This window comes from Malus domestica, chromosome 05 (assembly GCF_042453785.1).
Source record: "Malus domestica chromosome 05, GDT2T_hap1".
In the NCBI taxonomy this organism is placed as follows: Eukaryota; Viridiplantae; Streptophyta; class Magnoliopsida; order Rosales; family Rosaceae; genus Malus; species Malus domestica.
The window spans coordinates 11,658,395-11,672,031 of NC_091665.1; the positions used below are offsets into that span (position 1 = coordinate 11,658,395).

The window sequence follows — 13,637 nt, forward strand, 5'->3', positions numbered from 1 at the left end:
GAACACAAACATTGGGTGGATTAATGCTTTTATATCAAAGGATTTCCAGAAGGCCATAAATGGCATAGGAAGATTGTAAAACCCAAAATAAAAGGGAACCAGCCAACAATAATGAGGCAAAGCTAGCATCTCACCAAGTCGAAAAAATTAAAGTACCAGCCATTGGCAATCTAAATTTCACGACCGAGGAATACGTTGAGCTCATTGCCATGCTTCACAACCAAAAGAGTAATGGTCAATCATTCTCAAATGTAACAGGTATTGTCACATCCACATGAAACATAGCACAATATGATTCACATTCGACATTATATTGGATTATGGATAAAGGGGCAACGAATCACATATCTTGTTCACCACCAACACATAACAAACATACTGTTCAAGATAATTTTGTTGGGTTGCCTAATGGAGGGCAATCAAAAATCAAAGACAAAGGATCCGTTAAATTATCACATAACCTGTCTCTTGATGGGATCCTTCATGTCCCAAAGTTTCATGTGAACTTATTATCAGTGAGTAAATTGAGTCGGGCCTTGAAATGTAATCGTGATTTTTTTTTTCTTCAGATTTTTGTGTTGTATAGGACATGGCTATGAAGAGGATGATTGGTTTCGGCAAACATTTTGATGGGCTTTATTACCTTACACCGAACAAAATCCTCACCTTGTCAATCATGTTAACCGTATCTCTGTTCTTTGGCATCAACGCCTCAGGCACCCATTGCATGCACCTATCTATTCACTTTCCAAAACTATCCCAAAAATAACGTTTGATTCTAAGCACATTTGTGATGTTGCCACTTAGTACAATGGTCTAGTGGTATTCCTCTTCACTTGTAAGTAAGAGGTCTTAGGTTTGATTCTCTCTAAAAGCGAATTTGAACCACATTTGCTAGCCCATTGTGAGGCTAAGCCAACACCCCCCTTAGTGTAGAAAATATCGTTTGTTCAACAAAAAAAACACATTTGTGATGTTTGCCCTTTGCCAGTAAACTCGATTGTCATTTATTTCTAGTTCAATTAAATCCAATGCACCTTTTGATTAAATTCATTGTATGTATGGGGACCTCACAAAACTCAAACACATTATGGAGAAAGTTATTTTCTCACCAATGTGGATGATTTTCTCTACAATAGGCAATCCCCAAGAGGAATTTATTCCAACGAAGCTCTAATACGCATAAATACTTTGGCCAAACCAACTAAAGTAGTCCTATTGGAAATGCTCAGGTCCGACGCTTAGGATCGACAAAAGGATTCAAAAAGTGTTTCCGACCCACACGTTGACGTCAAAGTTTCCAAAGAACTTTCACTTAAGATTCACTCGAAACGAACATGCAATTCAGACTAGGAAGAAATCCTTTTGGTACGACATTGCAAGAATAGAATACCACATTGCAAGAATAGAAGTCCTCACCCCAAAAACCAGGGCGAGGTGTGGAAAAACCAACTCCACTTGAACGAATATCATGAGAGATACATTGAAACTCTTACATCTGATGAATGCAGTACAATAAGTGCGAAAGCAAGGGTGTTCTCATGGGTTTAATGTTTAATTCATGATACCAGGATAATGTGGTGTTCCGGGTATCACAATGAGAATACTTTACGAATACTAAGTTTGGAAGGCAACGTTCCCCCTGAATCAATGTTGCCAAGGAGAGCTAATATCCTCTATCTTGGGCACATAAACTTATCCATATTCCACTTCGCCACTTATTTTTCACATGAAGTTCGTTACTTAAGAGAAGTTCATTGGATCAAGATTTCTTCCAAGTAGAGAAAATAATGAAAGAAGCATATTGTATTATGACAAAAGTTTATGAAAGGGACATTGCCTCATTTCTAACCAGAAGCGAGTTTACTTCAACCTCTTTTGGAACATATTTCCTTTTGAGGGTATAAGAAGATTCGCCAGGGGCATTCGGTGCTAGGTCGTTCTCGGAGTCACACTTTTTTTGCTCTACCTCTAAGTCCGACATCTCACCCAACAAATGTTGAGGAAGAGGAAAGTCCATATGCTTGATCTCCTCAAGAATTCTGAAGACATTTCATCCCCTGGGATGCTCTCGTCGAGGATATTTGATAAGGAATCCGACGTTGAACTTTTCTTCATGTAGTTTCTTATGATCTTCTCGAAGTGCAGACACCTCGAAAGAATATCCAACGGTAAACTGTTGGAGTTTCGCGATACGCTCGTCATCTTTACTGCAGACCTCTTGACGAAGATTCTTAACCTCTTTTAAAATAACTCCCTGCTTCTTAGCCAGGCGTTCTATTCGGAGGTTAACACACGCTTTGATTCTTTCCTTAAGGCAACAATAGCTTGGTTCATTTCTACCTTGGCTTGCCTTTCGAGCCCCAATTCCCCTCGAATCTACTCAAAGCTTTCTCGGTAATCTTTAGCCTTCACCTCTTTGACAGTAGTTAGGTCACTATAACGAATTATATTTGCCTGATAGGCAGAGTCTGAATCTTGTTGCTTGGTGACACGCCCCGATCCCGGTGTCCGAAGGACAACAGGATGACCAAGTGCTGGCTGACATCCGAAGGTGTCGCAAACCATTTCTACTATATGAGTTTTCTAAAACTAGGGGTTAGTACGTTGAAGAATAATTGTTTAAGTATTACATATATATAAACTTAGTCCACTCATGTTTTGTTTTGCGCCCCCTTAAGGACCTAGGAATGACGAATATGACCCGAGCTACAAGGCATTCCCATATCAGTGAATTTGTGTCCTCCACTCTGCGTAAGACATCTCTTGTAATCACACTTTCTAATATTCCTTTCACTTGTATCTCGAATTAGTAGTATGCTCTGAACATGTTCATGTATTATCACTTTTAATATGTTGATAGTTGAATATTCTCCTTCTATTACTGATCAATACCTTATTACTATTATTTTGTTAAGGTTTGTATTTTGATATTACATTGCGTGGTTACGCACAAAAATTATATGCATTTACATGTTCTCGGCGTATACATTCATAAAATAGTTTGTGTCACCTTTGGGTGTCGGCCAGCACGTGGCCATCCCATTGTCGTTCAAACATCGGGATCGGGTGTGTCACTTGGCGTGCACACTCTTGAGTTCTTTAGATTCGGTTAACAAATGTTGTTCCGCCTCAATCTTTGCCGCTGTTTCAAGACCCGTAACTCACTCAAGCTCTTGGATCCACTTTTCTTGTCGAAATAAGGTGACCTCTGTCTAAATGTTGGCCTATTACAAAGAGTATATCAAATGGGATTTGTGCATATCAACAAAGTAAAATAGAGAAGATCAAGATAGATACCTTATAGCGACTCCCGTAACACCGCATCATGACATCGTTAAGAGAGGTACATGTTCCTTTTGAGTCGTCAGAGGCAATAATTGCTCTAAGCAACGCATGGGCGTAATCCACATTTTGAAGACCACTGGTGTTCGAAGGAAAAGCAATTCGGTCAATTGAAGGCCGGATCACAAGATGAGGATAAGTTGTCCTCTCAGATCTTGACAAAACCATTTGGAGAAGATCATTATAATTGAATGGCTTATCCAGAAACACTCGTGATTGAGGGACATAAGTTAACGCCAATGCAATAGAGGACACAACAACTTCGCTCAACATAGATGAATACTCGGTTGAAGAACAAAAAAAGCAAAATGAGACTCCAACTCCGACGACGAGGCAGCACCACCGAAGGATACAAAGGAATTAAAGAAGGCAGCTTATCTGCCACTGATGTAGGGGCAAAGACATTGGGATTTGGTGACATAAGAGCAGCCACACGTCTTTTTCTTTGGAGAAGGATTTCTTCTTCCCCTCCAAGACCTTTGAAAGACGTGTCACTAATCGTCAGTTGAGGCTGAGGAGTCACAATAATTGGACGAGAAAAAGAGCTTCTAGGATATTTCTGCTTATTTGGGACAGGTCATAGTGCAGTCGCTGGTTTAAAAGAACGAGCCCTTCTATAGACACTGTGAGCGTTAACCCACTTCGGATCCTTTGGAGGAGTTTAGAACAATGAAAAGCATCGATATCCTTTCCCCAGTCAATGAAGCACTCAGTGGAGAATAGTCATTTCTAGTTAAGATAAATAGCTAGAATTTGTATTGCTCTGTGAATCAAGTCTGCACGGTACAGTCTAATTTAAGCAACTTGTCTTTGAAGTTAGGAATGGTTTGAAGGCTAGATCTGATCCGAACTCCGCTAATGTCTTTTACCTATGCTCCGTCAACAACCAGTGTATCTTCAAACCAATCTTTGTCATGACAAGGGATGTCCTGGATATATAAGTCTCCCAAGCAAAGCTAGTTCTGGCAGCCAAATAATACTGATTGTTCGAACACGACCTAATGTTATGCAACATCCTAAACTCGGGGATATCTAACTTAGCCCCTAACCACTAATTAAGCAACTCGAAGTAGGTAAGAAGCCTAAAGGCGGCAGGAGGAAGATTGTAAATGGCAATGTCATAACACAACAAAATGCCCTTCAGAAAGGAAGAAAGGGGAAAACAAATGCGCAATCATGGTAGATCAGCATAAATATTGTGGCCAGGCTCCTACCAGACATTGCAATTGTTCAGAATGTCGCGACACATTTCAACAAAAGATTCACCCTCTTCTTGGTTACAAACTCTCGTTAAAGGAAGATTGTATGGAGAGACCCTGATCGATTTGGATTTCTTACTCGAATACACCATTGGGTAAAGATTAAAAAAAGTTAAGAGAGTTTTGAAATAGGTACGGATAAAAGTTGGAGCTTTTTTTGACAATGAGGGTTTATGGTGAAAGAATGAAGAGAGGTTAGATGATATATAGACACAGTTTGAACAGGTCATCTAGCCGTTGAATCTAGACCGACTCCCTTTGGACCAATTGATCTGACGATTGGGAGAGGCAAAGAATTTCAGAAGAAATTTCTTGTGTCGTGTGCGCAAATTTTGGACACGATGTTTCATCATTGCAAGTTTTATGGCACGTTGCACGAAGATAGACGCTTGAATCTAAAACGATGTCACGTCAAAGTTAAAAGTCACCTCGCATTCATGAAGACTAAACGCTAAATATTCCAACTTATCTTCAAAGACATGGTCTTTAGTAACAATCAATCCTCAAGGGGAACATGTTGACAAATAGTTAGGGGCAATTGTGGGACCATGGTTTTCCTGGGCTGTAGTAAAAGCTTATTCGAATATTGCTACTTCAAAAGTCTGGTCATGGACTCACCAATTTTGGGCGAAGCTTTATCAGACGAAGTAGGATGCCACCATCATTCTGCTTCGGGGTAATAGGTGGAGTCCAAGCGATTCAGCTGAATGACCATGCTTGTTCCTCAAGACATGCTATTTGATCCAAATATGGACTCAATCAAATCCTATATGTCTTGGAGTCCCTACAATCTAGGGATAGGCGTACGCCGCAAGTAATCACACTTCTAAGAGGATGCAATATCTACTTACTAGATACTCTCTTGGATTCTCTCGGCTTAGATCAAGGATTCTATCCTAAAATGGTCTCTCCCACAGTATAAATACACCCATCTAGGGTTCATCTATGGTAATGCAATCTATACACCTGAATTCTCTTGCCCACTGCTTGAGTCTCAAATCATTCACTAACTTGACTGTCACAAAGCCTTTGGCACAAACCCCCCTCCCCGACCAAGGTTTGCTCACAGTTGTTTGCTATTTTGCAGGTTGCTCCAGACTGTACGGATTTGTGCTCAACCACCGGTTATGGAGGTGCGCAGATTTGGTTCCAACCCTTATATTTTTACTTACCACAACTTATAATCTAACCGGGAATGGATGGGATAATGAGCATCACTGCCGCTTATATGGTTATGGTTGGTGAGCAAAAATGTGCTCTTCTTCTTATGTATTAAAGAACTTAACTGAGTTTCCTATCTTAATGCATGGAAACTCTTATTTTGTTGCTCGTGTGGCTCGTACGAGGGGCTCCTCAAGCAAATTGATCTTATTCGGCATTTGTATAATACAAGCATAGCAGGTCTTATTTTCTTCCATAAAATGAAGTCTGTACATTCATTCTAAGTTCCACAATTACCACCAGGTCCTCCAAAGAGGAATCTATAACGCCAACCCTCGAGCCATGTATCTTTATCGTTTTGTAAGGCATAACAACCTGTTCCATCTGCATGTTCAGTAAAAGAATCACAATATGTGGGAATCACTTGTTCAAGACCCTTCAGCATGTAACGAACTTCTTTGAAATAAGCAGCATGATCATAGAAACCATCGGGGAATTGACCACCCCCCATCGGAGGGATGTCTTCGTTTTCTTTAGTCATGGCAATGCCTCCCCACCCCGCATCTTCAGCCCTATTGAGTAAGCCAGGAACTATTTCCTTTGGCCAATACCCCACTGTAATATTCGATTTTGCACCTATCTGAAGCCACCAATTTTCTGATACTGGATCCTGTGAATTCAAAGTAAAAGAAATTTACATGAAAGAATATTAACAAAATATAATGTAATAACAACTTTATTGCATGATTCCAACATTGAAAAGCAACACAAACAATTACCGGTAGATTGACAATCCGACATCATATGTATCTCCACCAAACTTAGATACTGGTCCTAGAGAAGTTTTTCGGACCAGTTGTCCGGTCAGTTTGTACAAACCCCTGGCAGAGGAAATCAAAGCACCCGGTCTTATCTCCATCTGCCTATATGTTCAGAAAGACGAAGTTGAGTACGTACACTAATATATGTAGTTCATAGGAAAATGTATTCTTCTGCCGGATTGTACTTCTTTACATTGTACGATTGTGAATGTGAATAATAAGTCATGTTGATTGTTGCCTACATGTGTGGTTCACAAAAGTCTGACAATATAAGCATATGATTGGCAACATAAGCATTTGTATGCTAACAAAACATTTTACATGATTTTTACTGCCTTGGAAGGAAAAATATTTTGAAGAAGGAAAGGAAAGGAGAAAATGAAGATTACCAACTTACCCAATACACAAATAATTGAGGAATGTCATCGCTGTTTATTGGTTGTGACACCTATGACAATATGACATATTTTGATGAGTTTATACTAGATGAAGAAAGAAGTTGGAAAATCACAGATTGCTGTTTAGAAATTAAAGATGTATCACATATATGTACATACCATCACCCCAGCAATAAGAACATTATAGTTTCCCTGCGGAGCACCTTCCACCCAAACATTGGAGTGCTGGACCAATCCGGCGATGAGGGTAGCTTGTAAATCGAACAGATCCCAGCTACTCCATATTATGCGACGCCGGCTTTTTGGTTTATTCTAACAAACACTTGCTGAGTCTCACAAGAAATGTGGTAGATATTAGATGGTCTAGACCAGATATTTGAGAAATCATTATATAATGTACACGAATTTGATCAAGGCATCAGTAGTGATCAGTGTTTACATGAGTGTTCGGGGAAAGGGCATTAGTTTTTGCGGCATTGCGAAACATTTGAAGTGAAAGACTTTTGGCCATTACTAAATCATCCTTTGTTGTTCTAGGTATAGGAACTGTTCCCTCAGGGCATGCTTCCATTTTAGACAATGTTTCGGATATCGGATCAATCACAGGAGCTGATTTTTGAGTCTCAGCTGGAAATGAAGTTGGTCGCAGCTGCATAAATCATCCAAAAATTATGTAATTAGGATTAAAAGAGGCACAGCTACTGTAATTAAAATTTTTCATAACTAATTTCTTTTCAACAAAGAAATAGGAACATTGAAAGAATGGAAAAGATGAATCAATTAATTTATCTGGGTTTTGTGATTCTTGAGCAATTGGTTATCAAGTGCAGGTTGGCTATAAATGTCTATGCAATCAAAAACGTCATCTCCACGCTTTGACACAAAAATTAGAAAAATCACAATTCAAAAGTAAAAGATAACTTCTTTCTTTTCTATAGAAAAGCAGTTGGGAAGTGATTTCGGCAGTCCCATTTTTCCCCAAGTCACCTCCTTCTGTTTTTCTGTCTTTGGATTGATTAAATAAAAGAGGAGTTAAGGATGAGTTCGGATGGAAAAAACGTATGTGAAATCTACTATCCTGTGTATACTTTTGCCGTTTGTTCGAAGATTTATTTTATTTGTATTATAAAAATTAAACATTAAATTGAATCATATATGCAACAATACCTGAATGGTTTTGACGATAGACTTGTTAAGACTCTGAAGTTGTCTTTCCAATTCCATGTCATCTTCTCCTGGAGTAGTAGTCGCCATGACTCTGCTGCAGTCATGTTTTCTTAAACATAAGATGACCAACAAAGCTGTTCTCAATCTGGAGCTCATGTTAGCCGAACCGCAACCGACGATAAGAGGACTAAACTTGTCTAGATATCTACTTGCAAGCCTTTTCCTGTGAAGCAACAACAAGAGAGGCCCTTTGAATATATGCATAGTCAGAGGTTGTTTTGCAAATTATGCATGTGTGACAGGTTGCAGAGAACCAATTTGTTTTTAAGCTGTACACCCTCATAACAAGCCAAGCCAATTTAATTCTCTCACACATAATTAATTTGTGGACTGGAGAGAAAAGTCTAGACTTCGTGAATTTCCTCACAAGGAAATAAAATCGGTTCGTATGCTTTTGTAGAGGAAACGTATGTATTATAAGGGTAAACTACTGTCTACTCCCTCAACGTTTTATTCAATTTCAACTTGATAAAACAACTAATTTTTTCAATTTCATACAATGACTCTTGTTTCGTACCAATTTCATACAATCGTTAAAAAATCTGATAAGTTGACCATTAAATGATAACGTGATGACAAATGCCTAGCCCATTTTTTGCCGACGTGGCAGATGCACGGGGGACATTAACTAGTACAGCAGCAAGAAATGGATAGAAAACAAAATTACAGCCTACCTTTACAAAGTTACATTTCAGAGGTTTCCGTAGTCGCTCAACAGCTGACTGAATAGCTGGTAATATATCCAAAATAAATTGGTGATAAAATGTAAAATACTTCTGCAAATTCCTAATGTTTTCAATTTCTAATGTTGCACGGAAAGCCCTTAAAAATCACTGCTATTAGCTTATCGAGAAATCACCGCTCCATCCAAAAATAAACGTCATACTCATATTTATGTGTATATAAATATAAAGCATAGGAAATAACAAGGAGCTGAGTGAGTGAAGAATAACAGAAAAATAATTCCTTCGGATCGATAGGAATTGCCGCTACTCCGATCGAAATGCCTTGGACTCTTGTTTTTCTCCTTTACTCTGTAGGACTCAACCTTCACACACACACACACACACACACACACACACATATATATACAGGGACGAAGCTAGAGATTTGTATCAATGGGGGCATCCTCAAACAACAAAGTTACAATTAAAAAGCTAAAAAAATTTACTAAACAAACACTTATATATTAATCTATAATGTTTTTCATACAAAACACTTTGAATCATTGTTGGCGAAGTCAGTCATATTGATACTAAGAGAAATGCTAAGGAGACCCTCTCAAAACGGGACTCTCCATCACCTCATGTTTTTTGGCACAATGTTTAATGATGTTGGTACGGGGATTGTACTAAAAACATGAGGTGACGGAAAGTTCATGGAGAGGTCCACTTTTGGAAGAGTCTCCTTAGCACATTTCCCTTGATACCAATTAACATATAGGGTTTGATTTTTATTTTAATTAGGATTGGTCATTGAGATGCAAAATTGTGCAATTTTTCTGCACCCCAAACAAAATTTGAGTGGGGGCATCCACCCCCTCTAGGCCCATAGCGGCTCCGTCCCTGTATATATATATATATATATATATATATTTAATCTTTTATGTATTTGTGCCCATGTGGCAATTCACACATGTGTAATGAGCTAGTTTATAAAGCCACTCTCTCTTCCAACACTAAGAAATAATTAAATACATTTTTACAAAAATTGTGCCATTCTTCTTCTTCCTTCCTCCACCTCCATTTCTGTAACTTGCAAGCAGGGCCGGTCCAGAGATTTTTAAGGCCCGGGGCGACGTCAAAAAATGTGCCCTCATTTCATATAAAAGATATTTGTTTTCACACGTAAAACATCAATAAAATTATATTTAGAAAAACACTTCAAATTCAATAATTTAAAAATATGGAATAATTAATTTATTTTGTATCAAGAGAAGGAAACTAAAAAACTTCGGGCTTAGAAGTAGATAAATTATGAGTTTTGTTTTCCATCTGAACTTTTAAAGTGTTATTGTATAAATCGTGAGTTATTTTTTCTTATTTAATAACCTCTTCAATATAAGACTAAAAAAATATTAATGTTTTTGAGTCTTTAAGGATATGTATAAGTAATGAATGAACACTAAATTAAACATTTTGATGACACGTAATATTATTTCAAATTTGGTCTAAAATTTTAGTCTGCGCATTACTCTTTGCTGAAGATTAGACTTGAATTGGAATGAATATTTAAAAATAGCAACCCACATAACTACTAGCTAGTAAATAAATTAACAACCAAACAAAAATTTGTAAAAATTGAAAAAAATAAACATGCACATAGCATTTCGAACTTAGGACCTCTCATTAATTTTAAACAACAAAAACCATTACTTCTAATTAAACTTCTTGATCATTTAGCCAAATTTTATAAATTTGTATTGTTATGAAAAGAAATTTTTTAAAATTGGAATGTAAATAAGCACACATGGTGTTTTGAACCTAAGACCTCCTCATTCATTTTAAACAACAAAACCACCAGTTCTAGTTAAATTTCTTTGTCACTAAACCAAATTTTATAAATTTATACTCTTATAAAAACATATATAAATATACCACCCTAATAATTTTGGCGCCCCCAATATTTTTGGGCCCCAGACAGTCATCCTGCCCGCACTGGGCCTGGGCCGGGCCTGCTTGCAAGATGAGGTTGAGGTTGAACCATCTCTGGATTTGGTACTTATTATTGGTATATCACCCTCCAGCCCTGGTTTCCCTTCCGTGCATGCCCCATCATACAACCACTACTCGTTTTACAACCGCGTTGCTTCCCTGGAAGCTTCCATGGCTTCCTTGGCTTCCTTGCCCTCTCTGATCGATGAAGTTGTTTCTAATACGTTGGATACTAAGCTCCGGGTTTATTTTGAGCAGTTTCATCATGAGCTTCAATTTCGAGGTGGTAGGAGTGGCCCTTCGGTTTCTGCAGTCTCTGATGTTCCAGATCATTAGGAAATCGAGCATATTTAGCAACCTTGAAGTCCTACCTATAATGGTGGAAGTCAATCTCCATGTCCGCAGTGGTCTCAGCACATTAATTTCCTCGATTCATTGAGGGTAATGATCCCTTGACTTGGATCTACAAGGCGGAGCAATTCTTCTTATTCTACAACACACCTGAATCTCACTGTGTTCTTACTGCCTCCTTCCATCTGGATGGTGAGGTATTGTGGTGGTTTCATTGGATGGACAGCTTGCATACAATACCTAGTTGAGATGAGTTCACAAGAGAACTTTACAAAGAATTCAGGCCTCTGGAATTTGAAGACAGTGTTGAAGCTCTATTCATGTTATGCCAACCAGGTACTTTTGGAAACTATATTTCTGAGTTTAGGCGTTTAGTAAATAGAACTCATGATGCTGGTCATGTGCTGCTTATGAGTTGTTTCGTAAAGAAAGCTCAAATTTGATGTGAAATTGTTGAAACCTACTATTGTACATGAGGTCACTGCTATTGTTGTGCAATTAGATACTAAGATTACTAAGCTTAGAGGAAGTCAATCTAAACCAACTCCTTACCTAAATCACAGCATGTAGTATCCACCACTAATCCCCACACTATTCCTAGATCGGGTAACTTAGCCATTAAGAAATTGTCCCTGATGAAATTCAAAGGAAGAAAAAGAGAGAGAGAGAGAGAGAGAGAGAGAGAGAGAGAGAATGTTGGTTTTGCACTAATAAATGGACCAAATGACGCAAGTGTGGGTTAAATTCAAACTGAGGACCTGTCACTTCATCGCCAAATTTCGGGTAGATAGGTAAAAAAGGTCTGCATCCTAAACTACGAAGGTGGTGCATTAAATGCCAAGTTGGGGTGACCCAAGGCTAATGTGTTCATTAATTGAGGGCATATATAAAGGGATGAAGACCTCCTGTGTTGGGGTCGGATAGCTAAGAGAAGAGATGATGTATTAGCCAAGCTTTATTGAGTCTTGAAATTAATATAGATCCAAGTACCACAAAGGACGTAGCATAGTTTTGAGGGGAGAACCACTTATATCTCTGAGTCTAATCCATTTCATTTTGTATCCAAAGCCGTCCTAGGGTTTAGAATTTTAATTTGTTAACCTCCCATTTTTTAGAATTCATATAGTGGAAGTACAAGCTATGGAATCAATGTTCATCGAGTGGAAGTACAAGCTATGCAACCACTATCAGACTTTTGAAACTTATGGTGGAGATTTGACCCATCCACCTCATGGTTTTGAGCATAGGACGAACGAGTGACACTAGTTTTGTGGTTCTTTTCAAAAGTTATAATTTCTAGAGATGGACTTCTTCCAAAATGAACCAGTTGGACATCTTAGAGACAATACGCCAACAACAACAACAACAACAACAAAGCCTTTTCCCACTAAGTGGGGTCAGCCATATGAATCCTAGAACGCCATTGCGCTCGGTTTTGTGTCATGTCCTCCGTTAGATCCAAGTACTCAAGTATAAAATAAATGCGCATCCAGGGAATCGAACCCTGGTCAGTACCGTGGGAGGGTACTATGATACCACTACACCAGATGCGCTTGTTTCATAAGGATTCGACGTAATCATGGAGTGTCGGCTGTCGACTACCTGACGCCCTCCCCCTCCTCCTTTATCCGGGCTTGGGACCGGCAATGTTAGATAAACTTACACGGCGGAGTTTTAGAGACAATACGCCAGTGAGAATAAATTTGTTTTTCAATTTTAGTATAATTGTACGAACATTTTAGTTTTAGTAATAAAATGCATTATTTTTTATATTGTGATATCTTGTGAGATTGATATAATAAAACTAGCATATGGCCACACACAAGGTGTGTGAAATTTTTTTTATTTTTGTTTTTGAAGTAGGAGGAGAGAGGAAGAGAGTGATAGAGAATCTGGGGGTGGGAAGAGAGGTTTATTTTTTATTTTTTTTAGTTTTTAATTAGAGATATGTTAGAAACATATAGATGAGGCTTTGAAGGAAAAGAAAAAAGAAAATTTATTGTTGTGTAAAATTACATTTATACCCATATTTCTTATTCATTTTCAATTTTAATTAGAGGTTAAACTGGTAATTTTATAGGTTTTGGTTGACAATAAGTGTTTTATTAATATGTACTTTAGATTAAACATAATTTAATATATTTTTTTAAATAATAAAATACTATTGCTTGACGAAGGCTGTTGACAAGCTAGTCTTTTCTAATTTTTTTTTATCATAAAGCTTACCCGGTGAAAATTTAGTCGGGTTTAATGTATTTTATTATTTTTTCGACAAAATAAAACTTTGCTCGATAAAAAAATTTGGTCGGGCATGTAAGGTTTGTAAAGCAAAGTTGGTCAACACAATTTTCCTCGCACTACTATAAAAGTGGCTTATTGAGTCAGCAGTTGGTATTAGTTTTATATAATATAGTGGCAGAT

The 13,637-nt window shown here is 37.9% G+C and overlaps 1 protein-coding gene and 1 non-coding gene across 2 annotated transcripts; both read right to left on the reverse strand.

The window, feature by feature from the left end:
- Positions 1-6,045: 6,045 nt before the first annotated feature.
- Positions 6,046-6,521, reverse strand: LOC139196057 (protein neprosin-like). The gene is made up of 2 exons (XM_070821722.1): positions 6,501-6,521; positions 6,046-6,435 (listed from the first exon to the last, which is right to left on the reverse strand). The coding sequence occupies exons 1-2, from the start codon at positions 6,519-6,521 to the stop codon at positions 6,046-6,048; spliced, it is 411 nt and encodes a 136-aa protein (XP_070677823.1).
- A 6,177-nt stretch (positions 6,522-12,698) lies between these two features.
- On the reverse strand, positions 12,699-12,769 carry TRNAG-CCC (transfer RNA glycine (anticodon CCC)). Its single transcript has one exon. It is a non-coding gene; the product is annotated as a tRNA-Gly (tRNA).
- Between the last annotated feature and the right edge of the window lie 868 nt (positions 12,770-13,637).